We start from the raw sequence: 26,535 nt of genomic DNA on the forward strand, positions 1-26,535 counted from the left end.
TTTTCTAATTTTTTATTTTTTTTTTATTTCATTTTTTTTTCATACATTCGCCTTCGCTTTCGCCCACTTCAAGTTTCAACATCACCAATATCCACACAGTATAACATTAAGTTGTTTCAAAACTCCCACGGCAGTTCTTTCATGTTCCGCATAAGAGTATCGCTTTATCGCTCCTTTTTACACCGAATTCAATTGTATATCATATATGCATCTGTTAAATGCCTCAGCTCCTGCTGCCATGCACCAGCTTTATTAAAATGAAATGTTAAATGTGAACGCCAATTCCATTAACGCACTGCAATGAATGCAGATAAAAAGAGTTTAACGTCACAAGTAAAAAAAAAAAAACCAAAAAAAAAAATAAACACCGAAGAGAGTGTAAAAGAGAGTCTGTATAAATAAATATTGTTAAATTGAAAAATTCGGTACGCAACGGCAATGAATTCCGCCTCTTAGTATAATTGCAAAATTATACAAATAATGCACCTCACCATACCGGTAGCCTTTCCGCCAGCGTAGCTACGCAGCCGCGTCGTCAGTTTGACAACGTCACCGCGCCAAGGACATGCGGAATATTTCACATGCAAAAATGCAACACGCAGACACACATATATAAATTTACAGTTGTATGTATTGATGGAGTGAAAATGAGTAGTGAAGTCGCAATTCAGTTGAGTTGAGTTGTTGCTGCAGTAGCGAGGTGCCACACACCTGCTGCTCGCTTGCCGTTTGGTGGCAAGGGTATATAGGGTGTTGTAAGTTTTCTGCATTTTACAACTTAATTGAATTAATTTTCATTTTCTTCGTATTTTTTTCTCCCTCTCTCGCTCTCTCTTTCGCTCACAAGCTATCTACGCTTGCCGGGTTGGCATTTTCCAAAACTTGGCAGTCTACTTGATTGCTGTAACGCATACGCCCTGGAGGCCATCAAACTGGAATTTCTGCATAAAATGTAAATTTAAACTTCCCAACTTATTCTTTGCAGCGCACTGTTTTATACTTTTACACTTTTAATTCTTTTCATGCATAACGGCGTTGTTTTTTTTTTTCTCTCTTTTCCGTTGTGTGTGTGTGCGTGTTTCTCTTACACTTTTCTCATGTTTGTGCATAGTTCGCACAACAAATTCGCTATTTTTTTCGTTATGCAAATAGTTGAAGTGCGCGCGTTTGCATTTCATTGCTGCAGAATGTGCGGTGGCAGACGACGCCGAATTCAATTGCTGGCTGCCAATGCGCCAACATGTGCAAATATTTGCAAAGTTTTCTATGTGTGTGTGTGTTTTATAAAAAATTAATATAAAGACATATATGCCATTTACTACAAATCACAGCGCTGCAAATGAAATATGTTTGATTTATATCACAGAAAATGTGAAAATATATAGAAATTATTAGCTTCAAGTTTTTGTGTAAAAATATTTACAAAGCACTGCATTTTTTGGTATTGAACTCATTAATTGAAGGAAAAAATTTCAATATTTGAAGCATATTCCCTCTTTTAGCGCGTTTAGATTTATAAATATTTTGTATGATGCCTATCCTAAAGGTAATATATGTGTTCCTCCCAGTATACAAGTTTTCGTATTTTCTGTCGTGTGGCTCCTAATCTGCTGCAAAAATTGTGTCCAATAAGTAGAAGTTTTTACCTACTCTTTTGCATCTTTCTCTGTCGCTGTATATACAGATTTTATTTTAGTAGTTGCTATAAAGAAAACTGTTTCTTTTTATATATCAATTTAATAAAGACAGACAGTTTGTCCGCATATTTATCACCAAAACGGAAAAGTGGATAGCTTTTTTGATTGCTCAGATATCTGGACGATTTCAACAAATGAGCAGCTTCTTAAAGAGAGCAGAACGTGTGTAAAAATTTCAGATCGATATCTGAAAAATGGAGATACTAGTTTGCATATAAGCAGACAGGAAGACGGACAGACATAACTTCTGTTTGTGGTGATCCCTAGCTAGACGGGAATAGCAGTTTTCACTTACTAAGATAGCTTCCCACTACAACATTGAGGTAATCGGTGATTCTAAGTTTTTTTCTATAGCATTTAATAACGCCATTAATAGCGTTTCGCACGTCTAAAGTCGTCAATAGAACTATTTGTTTGTATTTGGGGCATCTAGACTGGGGTTTCTACATTCGAAAAGATGTGGTAAATGAGAGTCAATTTACATGTGATTATTTCTTCGAAATTCTGACTGTGTCTGGCACTGGCAGGACAGCGTTGAATCTATGCTTTATGTAAACCTTCACTTTTAATCGAAGTTCAACACTGCAGCAAACTACAAATCATATTTTTGAGAAATTCGAACAAGCAGCTCATGAAAAAAAAAATAAAAATTGATAGTCAAAGATTTTGACATCTTTGCCAGGCGTTGAATTATGAAAATAGAAAAAGAGTATTATGATAAAATAATATGAGGAATGTGTGTATATTTGAAAAATTTTAATTTCATGAAAAGAAAAAAAATTTGATTGTCAAAAATTTTGACATCTTTGTCAGTCGTTGAATTATGAAAATAGAAAAAGAATATTATGATAAAATAATTTGCAATATGAGGAATGTGTATATATTTGAGAAATTTTAACGATAATTTCATGAAAAGAAAAGAAATTAATTGTCAAAAATTTTGACACCCTCGTCAGGCGTCGAATTAGAATTAGTAGAAAAAGAATATGAGTCCATTTTATGTTACAACCAAAATCTGGTAATATGAGTAAAGTGAAAAATATTTTTCTCTTACTTTTACGTCCTCGTCATAAATGAAACATCACTGCAATCAATGACAATTAAAACTTCACTCTTTTTTCGACACTTTAAAAAACTGCAACACCTCTTAGCACGCGACAACTGCATACAAAGCAAGTATTTCACAGAACGCACTCGGGCACTGCGCAAAGCGCAAGAGGTTGCACAAAGCCATTTGCAGCATTCAAGCTGTCAAACAATTGCAAAAGTGTGCGTTAGGCATGTTGCATATATTAAGCCGGCAGCCGCTCTAAATACGCGCATAAAACCATTAGAGTGCTGCACTTGTGAATTTATTTCACTTTTATTTTGCGATTTTTTTTTTTTTTTTTTTTTTTTTTTTTTTTTTTTTTTTTTTTTTTTTTTTTTTTTTTTTTTTTTTTTTTTTTTTGTTTTAAGTTTTTTTGCGACGTCACACATTATGCCGGTATAACGAAATTTAATGAGATAACTTTTTGACATTTAAGTGAATCATATCAAAAAAGTTTCTTTACGATTTCATGTCTATTGCGCGGCACAAACACATGCACATACACACAGCGGCATTGCCTGGCCAGGTATCAAAGCTATTAAAGCATGCAGACGATGCGTAGATATGTAGATTTACATATATATATATATATATGTGCGTTCATATGTATATGTATACACTATAAATACATATGTCTGTCTGTAAGCAGCCAAGGAAGCACTTTGAATTTCGCAGGCGTAAGTTCACTTCCTATGTGGCATGCAGCTTGCACAAAGGCATGGCTACAAATGCATATTTGTACATATATGCTATGCATATACACATATATACCATAAATAGTTATATATGCATGTAGAGCATGTCTCAAGTTAAGCGCAGCTATGCAATCATAGACGTATGGCACTGGGGATTCAAATGCATATGCATATATATATGTGTGTGTATGTGGTGTGGCAAGGCGACTGCAAGTAGCAGTTGTGCGCGCAAATATGAGTTGCTGAGACATTTGCAATGCTCCGTTTGTACTATAATTTTCGCACACCCACATACCGACTCACACATATGCCAGAAGTCAACGTCTTTTTGCGCTTTATTTTTTTCACGATGAAATTACAATTCCACCAACAATTACTGCAAATTGACATTGCATTTTAAATTACTTACTTACACGCTTCCCACTGTAATTTGTGTGCGTCGCGTTGCAGTTGTTGTTGTAGTTACATATACATATATGTCGTATAACTTCTTTTGAGCACATGACTTTACTTGCAGCGCAGTTTTGTCAGCCACTTTTTGTGTTTGGGGGTTAGTGCGGTCCAGAGTGCGCAAAAGTAGTCTAACTTTGTTTTCCATACAAGCCTTTGATTCCGATTGTTCAGCTTGTATGGCAGCTATATGCTATAGTATCTGAACAATTTCTTCTAAACAATAACTCCAAATTTCGTGAAGATATATTGGTCGGATATTAGCAGTTCCGACCAGTGAGCAGATTCTTGAAGAGAAAATTACGTTTGCAAAATTTCAAAACGATATCTTAAAAACAGACAGACGGACATGGCTAAATCGACTCAGCTCAACATACTGATCGTTTATACATTTATATACCTTATAGGGTCTCCGACGCTTCCTTCTGGGACAAACTCAATGTACCCTGTTCAGGGTATAATTAGCATCTTTAACAGCAGAAGACATGTTTTATTATTAGCATAACAGTTTTCGAATAATGACTGCTTATAAAAATTATTGAGTTCTTAACCGAAAAACTAGCATTAATTTTTTCATAAGAGATTCGACTGTCTTCAACAAAAAAAATATTACATATTTGAATATATATCGGGCTTTGTTGGCATAAGTGTATTTACATCTTTTCCAACGAGATCCCAACTTCATAATACCCCTCACATAGAAACTCGCTTCCCTATTGGCAAAAAACTCGGAGAGCCAATTTTCACAGGACTTTCTCGGAGCTTCTGGCGCGTCACTACAGATGTGCGTTTCCTCGCGTTGTCCTGATGGAAGACCAGCGCTTGACCGATGCTACAGCTGCTACTATGCCGGTCTCTGTCGACCAATGCGGCGAATTTGCGACGACAGGCCTTCCGGAGCGTGGCGCATCTTTGACCACCTCTACACCGGAACGAAAAAGTTGAAACCAGCGTTGTGCGGTGGAAATGGAAACTGTATCGGGTCCATAAACTGCACAATTTTTATTGGCGGCTTGAGATGCATTTGTGCCTTTATCGTAGTAGTAATGTAAAATATGTCGTATTTTCTCCTTATTTTGCTCTTTAACTCACGAATGACTTAAAAGAAACGACAGTCAATCAAACACGTGTTAGCGTTTGAAATGAGCTTTCCAAAAAGGTATGGCATGACCCGATTCGACGAATAAAACTAGAACTACGCGCTCTCAGCGCCAACTAACGAGAATGCCGCAAGACTTTTTTGACAACCTAATATTCTGAGTAAAAACACATTGAAAATGAAAGACAAAATAACTTAAATTAAAGAAAACATAATTTACGAACGATTTGAGCTATGTCAGTGGAAGTAAAGGAGCTCAGTTGAATTTCAAGGATTACAATCGCTTTAGCTTGATTTCTCGCAAAACGGCGAGTCCTATAGGGAATGATAATATGGCACAGTTGTAGATAAAGAAAATAGCTACAACTTTTGCAAGTACACAGTGTGAACATAACCTCAAAGTTTTGACGAAAAATTCATGTAACCTTTTGCTCCAAATACACTGTATTTTATTTCAATGACGAAAAATTCATTTAACCAAAATTTTTAGATTTTTTATAATTTTTGGGCAAAGAAAAAAAAATCCATCGCAAAATTTGCTTCAAATACATTTCTTTTGCTCTAATTACACTGTATTCTATTTCAAGGTAATTTGTTTGTATTTTCATTCTTTGTTAAAATAATCTCAAAATTTCGACTAAATTCAAATATCCAAGATTTTGGACTTTTTATTTTTGTCGTTTAAAAAAAAAATATTTTTTAACTAGATTTTGTAAAAACTAATCTAATTAGGTCCCACATATATATATATTATATAAACTATAATGAAACTTTTAGGTTTTTTTATAATTTTTCTACAAAAAATTCCAACAAAATTCTAATATCTAAGTTTTAGGGTTTTTTTTATTGTTATTTACAAACAAAAAATCTATTTTCATTGAATTTCGTAAAAACTTAACTTATGACGTCACAAATCGACTGTTCTTTTTTTTTTTTTTTTTTTTTTTTTTTTTTTTTTTTTTTTTTTTTTTTTTTTTTTAAAATTTAAAATTTTTTTTTTTTTTTTTTTTTTTTTTTTTTTTTTTTTTTTTTTTTTTGGAATATTAAAAAGGACGCTTTATTAGACTTAAAGCAAAAAGCACGGTAATTTTTGATCAAAAATTCTCACGTCAAAATGTTTATATGTTATAAAAAGTCAGCAAGCTTTATATTTAATGAAATCTGCACTTTCTTAAAATTTTAAATTTCTCACAAAATTCAAAAAACTCCAACACATCTCAGCTTACTATAAAATGTTTGCTTTAAAAGCTCACTACGCTATAATTATTGTATGATTGTATATATGTATATGTGCGTATTACACCGTTACTCCCGCAATTGGCAGCATCTGCATATTTAAAAATTAATCTTCAACATAAAGCAACAGCGCTGCCTTCCCCAGCAGCTTAACACTTTTGTTTTTAAGTGCACAAGTCAAATGGCAAGCCGGGGCGTATACGTGATATATTTCGTAGAACTTTAATCTTGAACAATAAATGCAACTTATTGTGCCCGAAAGTATACTGAGTGCTACGCAGTGCCGTTGCAGTGAAGTTACAGACAAAAACTTGGCTTTGGGGTGTGACTTGGGGCAGGGGTATGGCTGTGGAAGACGCGCAAAAGCTGCAGCTAAGTCGCAGCGCCGGCAAGTTGCCTTGGCATAAGCACCGACTTAACTCAACAGTTTTCAGTTGCAATTGCACATTTTATTGCATTTCCTCCAATACACACATACATGAAGTTGGATTTATAGCAAGACATATACACACATGCCAATGTGCGTTGCTGCCTGCACATTTGTCTACGCCATGTAAAGCGCAGTTGACAAAACTTCTGCCCAACACATGCAAAGCAAATCACAATTGCAGCAAATCGAATCATCACAAAAGTTTGCACATCTCTAACATGCATACATGCATTTGTTTGAGTATCGTTCGACGCGCTGTGGCACTGTCTTAAATATGCGCACAAGTTTATGCAACACTTTGCTGCTTGTCCCACACCACTACCTATCAGGCTCACATATACACATATACATAAACCAACAAATATTTATCTTGCTATCTATCTAACTGCACACACATTGACTCAGTGTCTTTATCACACGTACGGTCGCAACTTCGTGCAACACAAACGCAATGGCAGTTGCGAATTCTAACTGTAAGCTCTCAAGTGTGACCGCCATTGCAATTTGTAACGCTGGATATGGTTCGGTGTCACTCGAAACATTAATACAACATGCATTTATATATACTCAAACACACACACACACACACATGCACCCGCAAATTGTTGGCTATACGCATTCTGCGCGCTTTCGCATTGCCTTTTCCTGCAAAAGTTGTACGTAAATAAACTCGCATGCAATTCTTTTATCTCAGCAACGGAAGTGATTGGAAATTGTTTCGTTTTGCAGCTGAAAAGTTTACTTTTTCACTTTGTCAACTCGCAACAAGCGACCCCCTCGAACCCCTCGACCCATATAACACGTCGCTGAGTGCCACCTTATAGTTGGCGCAAACTTAAATTTTCCTTCAACGCTTTAGTTGGCTTGTATTGCTGTATATATATATTTTTAGTCAGCATATATATATTATATATCTGCGTTCATGCGCTTGTGGCTTGCTGTAGTGGAGCTTGTTTGTTTATAAAATACGACTGGCGCTTATTCTCACACAAATTTGTGCACTCGCTCGTTTCTTTCTTGCTTACTCTCTCCTCTTTTTTATTGCTTAGTTTCTGCTGCAACTACTTGCTGCCGCTTTCTTAGCGCACACAATTTATTTGAGGTTAGTTTTCGGACGTGTGTCACTTGTGCTGTCCCCCAAACCGCCCGCTTCGCTTGTGCGCATGCAAAAATTGTTGTGGAAATAAAATTTATTTTCATTGCGAGTGTCGTCTACGAACACTTCGTTTTGGCACTTTGTGCTTGCTTGTGTTTGTGTGTGCGGTTGTGTGTAGTGGCATAAACCGTTAGTCGTACACGTTCTTAGATTATTGGGTAAATTTTTCTTATTGAAGTGTTTGTTAACGAGTAGTATTGCCAATGCACTTTGGCTTAAGCGCGCACAACTTGCAACACTGCTTTGTTGCTGTTGCCTTGTTGTGCAACTAACGAAAGTAAGTTGCGGCGTGATAATGCGAAAGTTTCGAGAATTTATAACATTTTGCACTAACACAATGAAGCGTAGCTGGCGCAAGACTTTAAGTTGCATAATTAAATGACTGGCGTATATAAAGATTTAGGGCAAATATTGACACTCGATGTGCTTAATGTAGATTGTATAGCTGATATTTTGTTGTTTTGTTTTATGTAAACTTCTTAAATATATAGTGTATGTTGAAATAAAAGCTAGATAGGCAAGAAACGAAGAAATGAATATTTGAAGCAGTGAAGATAGAATATATACCATATTATTATTTATCAAGTTTATATAATTAACTAATTATCAATTACTTGAAAACTAGTATGAACACGAAACACGAAGCTGTGGGGGAAAGCAGCGCAAGCCGGAGTGTGAAACTTGTATTCGCTAAACCTAACCTACTCCCAACCTAAGATTCTCCCACGGAACCGGCGATTTTTATTACTTTGAGGGAAAGACAAGACATTTAAGTCGCCTGCCTCTATTGTGCGGACTGAAGGATGTCTAATTTTTTGAAAAGCCTCAGTTTTGTCATTATGCTTCGTTAACAGCTTTTCATTTCTCACTCAACTGACACATATGTGTCTTTTATATCCATTACGTGTATTCATACTGGTGCTGCGTACAATATTACTGAACTCATTGCTTTCGCTATTAAGAATCGCCGGCTGGCTCTCACGCAGCCTCTATTTGATCATCATTCTCCCTGGATCGTTCTTACACCCTCCTCGTGTTTATAAGTAGTACCTCTATTATGTGCACAGCTAGTTTCAGACTCATAGTTCTAAATATTTCGTTATCCTTAAACCTTCAATTCAATTCAATAATTTTCTCAAGTGCATTGATTAAATACACATGTGCAAATATATATTTCTATATTACTGATATTTTGTACTTAAAACGAATAGTTATCAATTACTTTTCGACGAGTTTAACCCAAAAGCTAAGCTAGTCAGGCAACTGTCTCTTTCTATACAATCAATTGTCAGTTAGAAACAGTCAGCCGACGGTCAGGGAGCTGCCAGTTTCAGTCAAAGATATGTCAGTTTCATGCTAGTTCAAAGCTGCACATAACTTTCTACCTCTACTAATATCTTAAGCAACGAACTTTAATTCAAATTTTACTCAGAAACTCCGGTTGATTAGGCAACCTCACTAAGCGACCTTTCTGAAGTCACTTTCCAAACAATTCATACAGTTTTGATGCGTTTGTGACAGTTTCGCTACTAGTTCTTTATTGTATAGTTCAAAACGCTTATATTTCCTCACCGTTTTTCATTTTTTCTTGCAACTCTTTCAGTGGTTAACGTGTTCTTTTTGTGGAATGTCTTCAAATGTCTTCCTCTGTTCAAATTGTTGTTCCTCTATTGAAGATTTTAGACTTCGCAAACTGCCAACAAAGATACAGTTGTTATTTCAGAGCAGCTTACTCTAATTTCGGAATTATATTTTTCTATTTTAAATGTTGATTAAACAAACTTTTTTGAGTCATATAGTGAAATTTGGCACGACAGACTTCAAATTCCATTTCAAGCTGTATCTAAGAGTGTAAGGAATTTTATATCTACAGCGGAGTAATCACTGGAACAAAATACTTTTCCGTATGTTTGGAACATGATTTGTTGTAACCTGAGACTTTTACTTACCGGTTAAAGACTCTCACACAAAATATATCAATGTAATCAGGATGACCAGACGAGTTAAAATCCGGTTTTGTCTGTCAGTATCAGTGCAGGCTAAAACTAGAGTAGCTTGACTATGATGGTATCCTGATTATTGAAGACATTTTTCTTTCTAAAAAAGTGGATGAAGATTTCTCTTGCTTATACTATCACGATATGGAAATTTATCACAGATCAAATGTGGTGAAGAATTAATGATACAATCGTAGAGGGACCATCGACGCTGACAAATGCTTTTCTGTAAACTTCGAATATGATTTGTTGTAACTTGCGGCCTCCGATTGAAAGGCTCTCACTCAACATACTTTACTCTGACGATTATTTACTCATACAATTTCTGATCGAATATTTATTGGTACACAACACATACATATGTATCAATGAGACTGAGAACTCCTTTATTTTCAGCTATGTTAAAAGATTTTTTCTGATATTCGACTTGAGCGACCTCCTTTTCTAGTGTTAAGACGTCTCTGAAAGATAAAAGAACTTTTCAACAAGTCTTCAATGAGTGATAATAGTTAGAAGACACTTTTTTCTTTATTATTTTTCAAGTCATAAAACCCTCTATTATCCAATTAAAAAACTCTTACCCATTTTCACTCACGATAGTCAAGCATAGTGATCGCTAAATCTATCAATGTAACAAGATTATGATTTACGAAAAATATACAAAATTATATGAAAATAGCAATTACACTCATTAGCCTCATTTAGTAAATAATTTGGAACCAAATTAAAGCAAGCACAGCCTTTATACGCCTACAAACACTACAACGTATATTGTTGTATTTATGTGCAACTATATAAGTGGCAACAGCTGTAATAAGTCAAATTCAATGTGCGTAAAAAGTCGCATATAAACAACAAGCAGTCATCAGCTGCACCGTCGATACAACAGTTGCCACGGCCACAGGTTCTCAAGCGTCGCGCGTACTCAAGCATCAGTTGAAGCGTGCAACAGCTTGCCGGTTTTACGTAGCATATACGCAGGCGCACTGGCAATTGGTAGTCGTTTTGCAGTTAATGTCGTTGGTATTATTGTCTATAAAGTGCTGGAGGTGTGCTTTCACCACTTGCCTTACATGCAACACTGCCCCGCAACCACTTCACCTGAGCGCATTGGGTTATTTATTTGTGTATGTATGTGTGTGTTGTGTGCGCTTTGGTAATTTTAGTAATGAGCACTTGGTTTTGGGAGCGCAGCTGCTATGCGCGCGTCAACTACTCATAAATACTCGTAAATATGGCTTTCATGTGCATTCATTATTGTTGCAATTATGGTGAAACAACTTTTCTGCGGTTTATGCGCGGTGAATACTTTTTTAATATTTTTCTGCTATTTTTTGTTTTTTTTATTTTTTTATACCCTTAACATAGTTTGCCACAATGTTTGTAACATCCAAAAGAAAAAATTTTAATATGAATGCTTGGAATGATGAACTCGTTCGATTTAGTCATGTCCTCCTGTCTGTATATATTATATATACGATGTAGTCGCTCACTTATCAGATATCGTTCTGAAACTTTGCACTTGTACTTTTCCCATCGAAACGCTGCTCACTCATTGCAATAGTCGATATCGCATCACTATATCATATAGTTGTCATACAAACTGAACAATTGGAATCAAGTGCTGGTATGGAAAACTTTTTCATTTGACTAGTTATCTTCTCAAAATTTGGCACAGTTTATTGCCTAAGTAAATAATGCAATTTTCAGAAAAAAAATTTTACATCGAAACAATATATCATATAGCTCTCATACAAACGGACCGTTCAAAATTATATCCTTGTATGGAAAAATATTTTACTTTACGATATATTTGCTTAAAATTTGATAAATAGTATTCGTCTGAGAACCGATTTGATATTTTTTACAAATTGTTTTGATTGGGCCACTATAGCATATAGCTGCCAAACAAACCGACCGTTCAAAATTATGTCCTTGTATGGAAAACTTTTTCATTTGACAAGATATATTCATGAAATTTGGCATGAGTTATTGCGAAAATAAATTAATGAAATTTTGTAAAAATTTTTCAGATCGGACTAACATAGCATATAGCTGCCATACAAACTGGCCGTTCAAAGTTATGTCCTTGTATGGAAAAATTTCTTATTTAAGGAGATATGTTCGCGAAATTTGGCGTGAATTATTTTCCGCGTCAACAATGCAATGTCTGAGAAAATTGTGTCGATCGGATCACTACAGCATATAGCTGTCATACAAACTGAACGTTCAAAGTCTAAATATTGTATTGAACTTTTTGTATTTGTGTAGGGTATTAAAGTTTTGAGGCAAACGAAACTACAGTTTTTCCTGTATTTTTTACTGTTTATTGCTTCTTTACTTTTTGCGCGTGCTTACACGTGCTAACCCTACAGCAGCGTCCGTCAACCACTTCCCGAAGCAAATTATTTTTGTAGTTTGTTTAAAGTTCATTTTTCGTGAGTGTGTGTGTGTATGTATGTGTTTGAGTTTGTAATTTTCAAATTATGTGCTTATATTCGGCCATATGAAAGCATAAGTATATAATTTGTGTGTGTTGGTGCATGTTGCAAGTACACCAAGGCATACACGTCTTTTTTGGAGTTGCAGCCTCCGTTGCAGCAATAGTTCAACCGTTTTTGTTTTTACTTTTTGCTGTGCAGAGCTTTTCAACATTCCGCTTTTGTTTTTCCTCATTTCAGAGCGTAAACTTTTCGTTGGCATGCTGAATAAAAAGTATAATGAGGCCGATGTGAGGCAGCTGTTCACGGGCCATGGCACCATCGAGGAGTGTACGGTGTTGCGCGACCAAAATGGGCAGAGCAAAGGTTGCGCTTTTGTGACGTTTGCAACGAAGCACAATGCCATTGGAGCGATTAAGGTAAGTGCCTCTGTATATATTTATGTGTTTGTGTATGTGTACGTGTATGTGTGCATTGCGTATGGCTGAGCAAGTGAGTGTTGCGCAGTTGGCCGGCACCACTTGCCACTTGCCACTAACCACTTGTGGTGGCACCGCAACGATCAACGATGCGCATAAGTAGAACGCGATTTGGTTATGGCGCAAGCATTTTTAAATACCCTTGTACTTATACTTGCAACAGCATTAGTGTATGTGTATGTGTGTGCCTCTACATGCAATGCTAGTGGTCTCCGCGAACTTTCGTATCCTTAATCTTTGCTACGTACTTGCCACTTGCAAGTAAGCGCCGGAAACTGCTGGTTTTCGTCTTGAAGATTTCGTGCTCGAGCTTCGTGCTGCAGCTTCTACACGCTTTGTTTTGCGCAATTTCTCATAAAGCGCCCACTTACGCTGCCATATCCCCAGGGAAATACCGCAATGCCGCCGACGGCAGCAGACTGTCGCACTGCTCGGCCACCATCTCGGCTGCTACACAAATCAGCCGTCGCTTCGTGTGGGAGGGGATGATGGAGGCAGGCGTTAAGCGCGCACATCCGAGTGCAGCAGGCGGCGCATGAATGTATGAGGTAAATGACCCAAGAAAATAAAAGTTAAATGCTGAGCACCCAGCAAAACCGTTTAAATAAAATGCATGTAGTACTTGCCACCACCGACGACTTATGCGTGGCGCGCTCAGTGTGTGGCACTTGACAAATTGGCGACGGTATCATTTTGGCTGAAATGCACTGGCTGTGGCAATAGCAATAAAACAACAACTACTTCAATCACACACAATGCAGCTCAACTGCAACGGGAAATCATGAAATAACAAGTTAAATAAGACAAGTAGGGAGGGGCTAAGTGCGGATGCAGTGGAAGAGTTTGTAAACCCGAACTTTGTACGACTCATATGACGAAAACAACTTTGCACATGAGTTCAATAACAGTTATTTGTCTAAATAATGATTCACTTGAAATTAAACCAAAAGTTGGAAATTTTTGTATTGGTTATATATAGGTTATATGGTCGTTATATAATGGTTACAAACTAGTTAGTAGACCGATATGTACCGATTTCTTCAATCTATAGCACTAAAGCTCCATAGGTCTGAGATAATACATATGCTACTTTTTAACTTCATTAAAATAAGCCAATATGAAATATACATATATTAACCTCCCAAACGCGTCACAGTCAAGAAGGAATGAAGCGTTGAGTTGTTTCCACCTTATCTGCAAATGGCATCTGATAAAATTCCCAAGCTTCCGTGAACAAGAGTACACGTGAGCACCGACTCGATCCCATTCTACCTTATTAGCTCATCACCTTTATAATTTCCTACGAATCCGTTGTGGCTCTGCACCCATACTAGTATTATCAGAAAGACACTCGCTGCTACTGATAGCTACGTAAGGCACTCCTCGTCCAACCGTGAGCGCACTGTAAATTAGTTCTAGGCTAATATCACTGTTCTGCTATCTGAATGAATGGTCACTTCTCTGAAAGAGGCTGCATTTCGGAGCAGCAGATCTACTGCTATATTAATGGTTGCAACCTCGGCTTGGAAGACAGTGCAATATTCAGGAAGTCTGAAGTTGGAGTTGATAGAGAGCTTTTCTCCAAGTTGTGACCAATCCGTAAAGAAGCTCAGACGTTGCTATGTGAGTAGAGAAGGAGCCGCTAGAGTTCTGTTTGGCGACTCCATGCTCTTAGTGATCTGGTATGAAGTCAAAACGCGTGAGGATATCCTAGTGTTCAGATACTCGTTCTTTTAACAACTCAGATTCTCCGAGTCTGATAGCCACGTTCGCAGCCTTCCGCTGATGTCCACCGACACTATTTGCAAGATGGCGTTAAGTGTTATGATTACAGCGCCTCCTGTTGAACGCTCTCGAGCTTTTTTGCAAATGTGGTATCATCCAGAACTCTCCACCATATAAAGACTACAATGAAGATAATGGGCTTAACTATGGTGTCAAAGAGCCAGAGGACTACTTTGGGTGAGAGACCCACCTTTTGTCAATAGCTCCTCTACAGCAGAATGAAGCAATCGATGAATATGGATGAATAAGGATCGTACAAAGTCAACCGGAAGTTCCGAAATCATTAAGCTCGGTGTTTGACATTCGGTCAGACAGTCACTCGGATTTAAGCTCAATCTTTTCCAGATCATTTTGATACATATAGGTCTACATCTGTATTGCGTAGTTTAAGGTTTTAAAAACAACTCTTAGTTAAAAAAAATTGTTTATACCTTATGCAGCATGTTGAGGGAGTATAAATATTCAGACTTGTAAGTTACAGCAGCCTTGCCAGATTTGAGCAATTCCTAATAATATGTCTGGATAACAGAAACGAAAAGTTGCACAGCTTTCTCCTCGATCCTTCGGCACAAATAAACTTAAATTTTCAAAGCCACTGATGACAAGCCTTTTCCATTTGCAACGTTGCAACTACGCGGTCGCATAAACTACAACAATAAAGTTCAATAAATTTCGCTGATTACATCTGGCAACATTGCATTGTTAAAGCGCTGCGACAAGAACAAAAGCTGCTACATGTGGATGGCAAGCAATGTCAAAATCATACGATGTTGCATGGCGCAAAACATGCCGAGTACCGCATGCCATATGCACTGCATGCAAGCCATGGCAACGACCGCACTCCCCTAATCAGGCAGCCAGCGCGCATATATCCTTAAAAATATATATTTATCATGTCTATATATGTATGTATATATGTATATGTGTGAATATGTGCATCTACATATATATTTTGTGTAAATATGTGGCATATGAAAAATAAGCCCTTTTGATCGGCTGTGCGGCAGGCGGAAGGCCTTGCCGGCGACGACGTCGTCAACAGCATCAAGCGCGCGCTCGGCAATGGCGCGCTACAAGAAAATAAATTGCAACGGATAAGCATTACACATAAATATTAAATGCAACGTGAAGTAGAATGCAACTAGGATGCAAGCAATCCGGCCGCGGCAACTATAAACAGTTAAAAGCGTAGCTTGTTGGTGTTTTTTGTAAATGTGTAGTTTTGTGTGGCTTGATATGCGCCCCTTCCCGCACACGGTCACAATCCTGCGACGTTTTTGCCGCCCTCGCCACCCTGCGCTGCAACACAATAAAGTTTTACTTCACGGCGCAACTGAGTTGTGGCATGTTTCGCTGCTTATTTCCTATGCTTACAACTTTTCACGCGAATTTTTAAATTTATAGCGCAAATGTGTTGCACGTTCCGTGCCGCCGGAGAAAAAATGAAAAAATCGCTTGCTGCTATCGATTTTATGTATTTACACCCCTGCATGGCTGTATGTGTGTGTGTCTGTCTGTATTTGCACTTGAGTACACATGTCTGCTGCATCTCCGCCAATGGCAGCAAATTATAAAGCGCAAAAACGCGTATAACACAAATGTGGCAACATTTTTGTCTTCCATGGCCGCGTTCCGCTTGACACTTGCCTTCCAACCATATAAATCGATTAAACATTTGCACATAAGCATTTAAAGATAATGCAGTTTGTGTTCTTTAGGTCGCAATGACATAAGAGAAATCCAATATCTGAGCGAAATTTGCAAACTTCGGTGGCTGCAGGTATTAAGAATTAAATTCAAGTTAGGTTAGGTTAATCTGGTAGGCCAATAAGCCACGCTTAGATCAGTTTGGTCCTTTAAAATACCAGATGGAGTTCACTTGTTAAGTCCAAGAGGAATAGTTATCGTTTGGGATGTCTTGTCAATGCGGGACAAGTGCACAAAAGACGCTGCATTATTGCTCTGTTGCCCTACTCTAGATATTTCCTGCAGTCTTCTCGATCTGTCAGCCTCATCCTGCGGGCGTGTGTAAAAAAGTATAAAGTCCCAGACGTTTCTCTCTCTCATTCGGTAGCTTACGTCTTCAATCTGTTTTGGCGATACTCTACAGTTCTTCCTACTTATAGCGTATCTGCAGTAATATAGCGCAACCGATGTCTTCCTTACTCTTTTCAGATACTCTATGCAGATACGCTATATGCAGGAAGAAACGCAGGCAAGTCAAATATATTTTGTGTTGTATTCGTTGCGTGGAAGGTTCTCAAAAAGGTTACATTCATCAAGAAGCTTGAGCGTATCCAAAGTACGGCTCTCACAGGCATCTCTGCCCTTAATGCCATTTTACAAAATGGACCCTTGGATATTGCAGACAGCTGCATTTCTTCGAAGGTGACTTTCAGGCTTAGGAAAGCAAGGTAATTGAAGGAGTCCAAGAGGGATACTCTAAATTTATCTCCACCTTCAACTGCATCTCTGAAAACTTGGAACACTTTGAAGAGGCTATGAAGAGGATGGATTTTTCCCTATTCTCATACCGACGAGTGACATATGGATGAGAAGAAATTTTTGAAAAGAGACGTAGAGAGCTTTTTCATGGATTTGTCAGGGACAGAAGGAAAGGTTGAAGGGAGTTTCCTATATGGAACTATAGGTCCAGCTTAGCTTAAGCTGTCGGGCCAATGGAGTTCACACTGAAGTGACTGCTATTATGGTGGCGGTAAACATGTTGCTCCAAAAGAGAAGCATTACTAAAGCTAAGTTTATAAAATGTACGTTTGAAATTAGTCAAGGAGTGTGTCTTTCCTTTGGGAAAAGAAACAAGCAGAAGGTTCAGCTTTCAGCTGCTCACAACGTAATGGAAACGAGATGAGTCATCTTGCGTTCTAGCACTGGATCTATGGACTTCGCATGATTTCTGCAGGCTTTGTCCACGATCAGCTTCTATGCAGCTGTAGGATTCTGTTGGTCTTTAACTGGTTACCAGTTAAATGTATCTTTCGTTGGTGTAGGTACGAAAGAAGGTGAGATGGAAATAGCCAGCCACCAGCTGTCCGGCTTTCACAGTCCAGCTGTTGCAAGTCAGAACAGATTTATGATAGACCAATTGGTCGATTTATGAGTGTCTTGTAATCAATTATACTGAAGATTTTGTTATAGCAATGGACCAGCGTTCTGAAGTATTCAAGTGCGGTGCATGTTGAGATCGATCTTTTAACCCACCTAGATTGATTTGAAGTTAATCGCACTTGATTATTTTTAAAAAATGAAATAAAGTTTTTCCATTCTACTTCAGTTAGTGTATGCTAGCCTTTGGGATTATACTAATTTTTGTTATCTCCAAGAGTACCTATAATTTTAATGGTATAAGCTTTTCAACTCGACCTTATACATTTATTCTAATTTTGATTTATACCAAATTTGTTCAATGCTTTATACCAATTTTTATCTCCAAGGACAAACTGGCTCCTTACATTGCATTTCTCCAAGCATTGTCAAATCCCAGACAGGTGCTGCTGAATATCACAGTAAAACTGTATACTCTGTTACATTCTGGTCGTTTTTTTTTTTTTTTTTTTTTTTTTTTTTTTTTTTTTTTTTTTTTTTTTTTTTTTTTTTTTTTTTTTTTTTTTTTTTTGTCATTATTTTGACTTATACCAATTTTTCATCTACAACGACAAACTCGTTTAACTGCATGGTTAAATGGATGGAAGTCAATTAGAGCAATAATTCATACGTGAGTCATTTGTCTTATACCAATCAGTCATTTCACTTATACCAGTTTTTATCTTGCATCCAAACATTGTCGAATCGAGTACTGTTAGCGCTGAATAACTAGTTAAAACTGTCTAAGCTTTTTCCTTATATTCTCTTATGCTACTATTATGACTTATACCAGTTTTTTATCCACAATATTTGACTCACTAAAGGCAATTAGTACTAAATAGAACACAAAATAGATATTAAGAATTTTCAAACTCGAATGCTTTCGAAACCAGCTTTAGCATAAACAGCCGTAATGCTACTTCATTCACCTCTTTTTTGAGACAATTTTACTCTTTAAACGGAACGGCTTAAATACAAATCTTCAAATCCATATATAAGAACTTAAAGCAATTATAATTACAAACCCATTGTTGCATAAATAATGTGCTCACATAATGCCTTGGAAAATTACTCCCCAACCCTCCAAATTTTCAAATAAAGCACCGCCTCCCTCATTAGAATGAATATTTATGTAAATATGTATGTACACACTTACATGTGTTTGTTTGTCCCTTAATGTCCATCTGCAGCGGAAGTTTGTGATTTTACTTCATTTCCCATGTACTATTAGTTGACCTCTTCCGCTGTTCTTGTAAATGCATGTATGTATGTATATCTAGGAGTTTGAGTGCAAGCTGGGCCATACTCCAGCCTTGTTATAACTATAAATACACACCTGCCGCTTACTTCGTGAAGCCTCTCACGATTGTATGGCAAATATTCTAGGTACGAGCGTACAACCAACACTAGTGTTGGTGCAATTAATCATCTTGACAGTTACTGCAAAAATATACCCGCGACTTATTGCAAAAAGATACGGAAATTTCAAAAGTACGACAAAGTATAACCTAGAAATACATAGTATAGAAATACATAGTGTAGAAATGATAGTGGAAATGAAATTCTCAAGGGTTTGAAATTCATATTGAATTTGCGAGAAGTTCGCTTTAAGTTGACTTTGAAGAAATTGAAAGTAGGAAAGATGAAAAACGTGAAAAGAGGCAGCAATTTCAATACTTAGTTTTTAACGAAAATGAATCGATTATTAATGGATAGCTTTAGATATTATTTGTAAAAGTATATAGATGTTCTTTATGTAGCTAAGGATGCTTTCATTCACCCTTTTACGTCCCAAAGAGTTCTTTTTCCGGAACTCACTGTGACATAAGCTGCTAAAAGATTAGACTATGTAAGTTTTTTTTCTATTATTGTAACTTTTTTATACCTTGAACCCCCTATAAAGTATATATGGTAAAATTGACAAGCTGAATTGATTTGGTATATACGCCATCGAAGTGAAATTTTCACACTTCCATTTCACACCAAAAAGCTGGTTATTTGTCGGAGTCGCTGTTAAAGTACAATTATAACATATAGTTGCCATACAAACTGTTCGATCAAACTCAAGTTCTTATATGACAAACTTCTTTAGTTGACAAGATATTTTCACGAAGTTTTTATAGATCCAAAGAATCTCTATAATCTCGGAAGAAATTGTTCAGATCGTACAAATATTGCGTATACATATGTGCCAGTCAAACTGACAGAGTCATTATAGAGATCAAACTCAAGTCATTATAGGGCTGTATTATGCTGCTGGAGAGGAGCCATTGGCACAATAGGCAAGCCTATTGGAATGTTTATCTGGTGGAGGGCTCTAGAAAAGACCACAATTGCAAAGAAACTATAGAGCGTTCAACGGGCGGCGCTCATCAGCATGTGTGGGCATTAAGATTCGCTCTAACCAAGACACTTAAAGCCATTTTGAATATATAGTATTGCCCGTAGACATCGCCGAAAGACGTGTGGCCACGAAAGTGGCTATTAGACTCAGAGAATCTGGATTCTTAAGAGAACGCGTATCTGAACACTCATATATTCACGCACACTTTGACTTCATACCGGATCATCCAGATCGGGGAGTCGCCAAACCGAAAGCTGGCGGCTTCTTCTCTGCCCATATTTCGACGAGAGGGTTATAGGTGAGAAGAAGCCATTCGAGGAGAGGGGAGAGGAGCGGTGCGCCTGACCTCGCTATCAATAGCATTGAGTGTCTTTGTGATAAGACTGGTATGAGTGCCAGGTCATAGCGGAATCGTAGGATATTGTTAAGCTAATGAACTAGCATAGAAGGTAAGCAACCTAGAACCGATATCGGTAGAATGGGATCAGGCTTCGCTGTTTAAAAAGTTTTTTGGCTCAAGATTGATTGCAGGTGATCTAGTGATCTCTTTTTGATCTCACTAAGGCAGCCTCTGTCTTGAGGGCTTTTAACCGACTATTGCCCTATTCGCGTCTTGGAAATATTACCAGATGACATTTTGAGAAGCTGTTCGGCAGAAGAGGAGGAGGAAACAACTCAACACTTATTTCTTGGCTCTCTCGCGTTTAGGAGATCAAGACATAAACACTAGGGAACGCATATCTTCAGAAATCCTGTCAATCTAGAATAACTGTAACTTTTATGTACTTTGGTGCTTAAAGTAATTTAAAAGCACTGCAAAAGTCTAAACATTTTCTCCTCTCTCTTTATCTCCATTTAATTACACAAAATATGCTTGCCTCAACTGCAAGTGGCAGCTACAACGCGGTTGTAATGTGATCTCTTTGCCGGTTTAAGAGCTTCGAAGTGTTTCGGGCTTGTTGCGGCGTGTTGCCGATTTCTAGCTTAGCCTGCAATAAACTCACCACACAGACAGTGTGCCGGCAGTGGTCTTTAATTACCGTCACCATAATTCCTGGCCACCGCAGGCTTTGCTGCAGTATTGTCTTACAGTGCATGAGAGTAATTAGGAAAATTTCCTGCGCGTTAACCCGCCAGCAGTGGGGCAGTAACGCTTAAGACAATTTCTGCCACCAAAGCACCAGACAATGCACACACTTTGCGATACATATGCTTTTAAATACACGAAATAGAATAGACACTTGCGAAAGATACGCCAGCGTTTAGCTTATGTCGTGACGTTAAATTAAAAACACATTTTCTCAGCACTTCGGAAATAAAATGTGGAAACTTTCTGCATTTAAACCTTATGCGCGCCAGCGTTTAGTATTACACACACAAACACCAATTTTAACACTTGACTACAACGCGATTTTCATGCACATTATTTCACGCCATTTCAGGCTCTGCATCAAAGCCGCACCATGGAGGGTTGTTCGGCGCCGCTCGTTGTCAAATTCGCCGACACACAAAAGGAGAAGGACCAAAAGAAAATGCAGCAGCTGCAGGCGAGTCTTGTCGGCATCACCGCACTGACGACCCCCTCCACCGGCAGCATTGCTGGTCTGGCTGCGACGCCTACCAACGGCCTCAGTCCGGCTTCGGGCGCCACCCTAGTACCCAGCCCCCTAACGGCAGCCAGCGTGCGCTCAAATTCCTCAATGTCGGCAGCATTGGCAGCCGTAGCCGCTGCACCACAACCCACCGCTGTCGCTAATCCTGCCTCCGCTTTGGTACCAACATCGGCAGCGATCTCAGTGTCGCCATCGCTACTAACGGCCGCCGGCACAGCAGCGCAGCAAGCATCGCCATACCTGACCACCACGGATGCCATGAATGCGTCGGCCGCACAACTACACCTATTCCAGCAATTGCAGGCCTTCGGTCTACATCCAGCGCAGTATTTACAAGGTAAGTGACAAATGACTAGCGAAACAAAGCAAACAAGCATACTCTTTATAATAAGAAGGTGGCGATGTGAAGCAGTTTCTCTCCAACCCCAAAACGTGGCGCTTTTGGCGAGAAGCTTAGTCACGTTGCGAGTCTTGCATATACATACATAGTTTTTTTTTTTTTCTCTCGAAATTCGTTAATTTTCATACTTCATTGATTGCCGACGTTGTTGAAGCGTTGTCTTCACTCAAAATTTACAACATTCGCCCTACCGTTGTCTACTCCTTTTCCCTCTAAGTTATGACTATCAACTAGAAAAAACTAAATTATTTATTTTAATTTTTTTTTTTTTTTTTTTTTTTTTTTTTTTTTTTTTTGCACTCTACTTGTATAGTTTTTGTTGTTTTGTATATTTTGTTTGTGCCTTGATTACTCGTTTTAGTTGTTCTTGTTGTTGTTTCTCGTATGTGAGTCTATTAGTGCAAACATATTTACATGTGAATAACTCCACAGGCTGCAAATGCATGAGCATACAGTTATACATGCGGATTTGTAAGCTCCCCATATATATATGTATGTATGTATTTGTAATCACTTACATATGTATGTGTAGTGTGTGTAGTGATGAACCGCCGACCATATGAAACAGCTGCAATTCATGTAACTGCCAAAAAGTAACAAGTCAGTTGCCATGAGAGTGTAACAACAGTTTTAGTTAATGCCAAACTAAAATATTTTTTTAGTTGGTGATATTTTGACAGTCAACAACAAAAGTTTTGTTTCGGAATTTCAGTGAATAAATGCTATAATATAGGGTGTATGTTTTTGTGCTATAAATGTTTGTAGAGCTACATCTGTCAAACCAGCTGTCATATAAAGCATATGGGTTTGACGTTTCTATTCAATTTACGAAATTTTGATAGTAATATCAAAAAGTTGTATATGACATGTGTATTAAGAATTGTTTGGAATTTCTAATCCACTTTATTAGACTCCGTTAGACTCTTTCGTGCTGAGCCCCATCAAGTCAAAAGAATGTGTTAATGGGTGTGATCAGCAGCAAACCAATACTGCTCGCACTATTAACGAGTTAGTGGCTGTTATACTGGGAGTATTTATAAATTACCCCGACCGGACGATTTTGAGATGAGCCGCTGCATCATATGCCAGAAAAAATAAGCTACATAACATTTGAAAACCAGTTCAGCCAAAGGAATGATCATTTTATAAATTTCGCTGTGATTTATTTCAATTCAATTTTAACTGTAGACCTCCACAAAAGACCCTCTATAATATATATTATATTTGCGAACATACTACGTAGTATATTTATGCTTCTTACTGATTTTTTGCGTTACTGAGGAAACTCTAAAGTGCAATATACGAGTATACCTATGAGTGTTTTAAAAATATAAATATTTAGTTGGACACCGAAGAAGTTATCGTGCTATCCCAGATTAGGCAAACAAATTTTAATTCTCTCAGCCTAGCCAGTTTTGTGATCGACGAATTTATCTCATCGAAACTTTGTTTATTGCTGCAACGACATCTATTGACAAAGTACGAAAATACTTTTTCGACCACCAAATAGAATCCGTTAAGCATCTCAAAGTAGGTAAAAACTCTCTATTCATATTTTGAATATTTACTTGGATACCGAAAAAATTGCCGCGCAATCCAAGATAATACGAAAAAAGTAAACTAAACCAACGTAATCTCCTTTATGATCGATGTATCCATCACTTCGAACCTGAGCTACTAAGCAGATTGAACAGAATACTATATTCAACTAAGTTTTTCTCTCTAATAACTTTGGTAAAATCTCAGATATGAAAATTTTTCGCTCATTTATTTATTGTTGAAATAAGAAGAGAATTCCATTTGGGTTACCTCAAAAGTTCACCAGTCACAGTACAATTCTTCATTTGAAATCGGAGTTGATTCAATCAAAGGCGCATAGCTTAAAAAATCGTAGGGTTTAATTGCTGAGTATTCTTTTGCCGGCCGCTTTAAATAGCAGAAATCACCCAAAATTTTAGGTACTCATATCATAATACGTCGAAAACTGCTCATAACAACTACCTCACTGAAATGAAAAATCAGCTCAGAAAAACTTAGTAGTTCGATTGTAATTTCGTTTGTACTGAGAACACCATTGTATCAGCCAACGAGCTCTTTGAAACGCCTTGGACAGTGAAGAATCAAGCAAAACACCGCTATAAAAAGCTTACGTAAAATAATTAAATTTAGGACGTCTTCAAAGCGATAAATGTGGTCACACAGAAAACTGGTTTACAATATTCTTTTATAAAAATTAAATTTAAAAAAAAATTGAATAAAATACATCTTTCAAGAATATACACAACTATAAATAATTTGTCTTCAAATCGCTTTTTGCGCGAATTATGGTCAAAAAGAAAACTTGTGTAAATTAATTTTTTTATAAAAGCTGTTTTAGTTAAATAAAACATTTCCTCGAACGATATACACGATAAATATGAATGAACCTATAAAAATGTGATAAATGTACATGATAAATTACTATTAAACAAATAATTGGTATAAAATAGACAAAATTATAAAATACCTAAACTGGTATAATTAGATAATAGATGCTGCAATCGATTTATATGCTATATATATAATAAAATACTTTAAAACAAATAACTGGCATTAAATAAATTAAATGGTATAAATAAGTATAAAATTTTTTTAACAAAAATAAACAAACAAAAATGTACAGAAGACGCTCGAATCAATACATCTGCTATATACATGATAAATTCCTATGAAACAATTAATTGGTATAAAAGAAAAAAATCTGTAAAATATCTGAACTGGTATAATTACATGGAAGATGATCAATACATGTATGTAGATAATAAAAACCATAAGAAAAACTCACTGGTGTAAATAAGTATACAAATTTTATAAACTAAATGTATAAAAAATGCTTAAATCAATATATCTGCGAAATGCACATTAAATTATGGTAAATCAAGTAACTGGTATAAAATAAATAAAATGGTATAAACTGGTATAATGTATATAAAACATTTTAACCGATATATTCGATGAATTATGGTCGAAATAAAAACTGGTATAAACGTTAACTGGCTATAAAAATCAAACTGGTACATATATTTATAGAGAATTTGTTTTAATATCTCTACTAAAAGGTAGTCTTAAAATTAATTGCCATAAAGTAAATGTACAAGCGCATTTATTAAATAGAATAAAAATCAATATTAACAATTTAGTGAGTTCCACAACGTGGTGAGAACACAACGAGCATAGAAGATGCGAATCGAACACTGCTGTCATTAACGTCAAATAATTTTGATAGCTAAAACTCAAATCAGATTATTTTTGAATAACTAGCTTATTAATTTTTAATAACAGTAATTCGTAATCTTTTTCATTCCAATTGCAAAAATTCTTTTAAAAAAATCCCATTTGCACTTGCCCTACATGGCCCACAGCGTTAATAAAAGCTCGACTTTCGACAAAACCTCCGAGTGCTTTGCAAGGATTAACAAAAACAAGCAGGCATTAACTCGCCCACACATACAAATTACAATTATTAATGTATATGCTTAGTAAGTACATGCTTTAAAGTACCAGAGCAAGTACATATGCGCAAAAAATGTAATGGACGACACATTTGTAATCGGATTAAATGTGCAGGCACTGACGGGCAACCAACACATACACACATAGCTGTGAGCTGCCAGTACAATAAAAATAATGTGCATATATGTGAAAACAAAAAAAAAATTACATTTACATAAACACATATGTATGTGCTACACAAATACATAATGCATTAAAGCTGCTTTGTTTAAATTCACTTAGAAGCATTTTTGGTGGCTCCATGGTAGCACCCACCGGTGACGAAAGATTACGCGCATACTGATGATCATATGTGTATGTATACTTACACGAGCGCCAACATGACAGTCACGTCAATCATTTAGAACCATATTTCCATTTTTTGGGCTCCCTACAACAACACGGAACTGGCCAGTTTCAAGCAAACTTCTCCGCTTTGTTTCAGACGAACATTCACCGTATGAGAGCTAAAAGCCGACAACTGTGTTGAGTTTTGCTGATATGACTGTAGACATGTTTACAATTATTTTTTGTGTTAGAATAAATTTCATTTTATTTATAACTGTGCTCTTAAAATACACAAAAAATATATTTGTACATGAATGTGCAACAAAAATTATTCTCCCTTACTATTCATAAATATAAAGAGAAATATAAATATGTGTGTGTAGTCATGTATTTATTTAGCAGAAGAGTTGTCCTTCAACCATAATGACACCGAACGTATTTAAGACTGTAGGCCCCTGCTAGCATGGCAACTAACTTAAGTGCAGGCACAAACTAAGTACAAATGCTGCAAAGAACGCCCATTGTGCTTTGCACTCGTTCGGCATACTCTTTGCGAAAGCGCTTTGTAGGTGACTATTTGAATGTATAATATTTAAAATGTCAACAGCGTTGAGTGCTGACTCGGCAGGACTTTTAAAAATTTCAAAAAAAAAAAAAAAAAAAAAAAGCCAGCCTGACAGCGGAATGAAAGCTTTCAGGGAA

At 36.9% G+C, this 26,535-nt stretch overlaps 1 protein-coding gene across 6 annotated transcripts in view; it reads left to right on the forward strand.

Annotated features, from left to right (window-relative positions):
• Positions 1-26,535, forward strand: part of LOC108977608 (CUGBP Elav-like family member 2) — a 184,246-nt gene that overhangs the window by 148,021 nt on the left and 9,690 nt on the right. For all 6 annotated transcript variants that reach the window (XM_018947363.1, XM_018947362.1, XM_018947366.1 and 3 more), the window contains 2 exons: positions 12,532-12,710; positions 21,444-21,951. In XM_018947363.1, the coding sequence (XP_018802908.1) occupies positions 12,532-12,710; positions 21,444-21,951 (687 nt within the window). The remainder of the gene's footprint in view (positions 1-12,531; positions 12,711-21,443; positions 21,952-26,535) is intronic.

Source organism: Bactrocera latifrons, unplaced genomic scaffold, assembly GCF_001853355.1.
Source record: "Bactrocera latifrons isolate USDA-ARS-PBARC rearing strain unplaced genomic scaffold, ASM185335v1 scaffold_92, whole genome shotgun sequence".
Lineage (NCBI taxonomy): Eukaryota > Metazoa > Arthropoda > Insecta > Diptera > Tephritidae > Bactrocera > Bactrocera latifrons.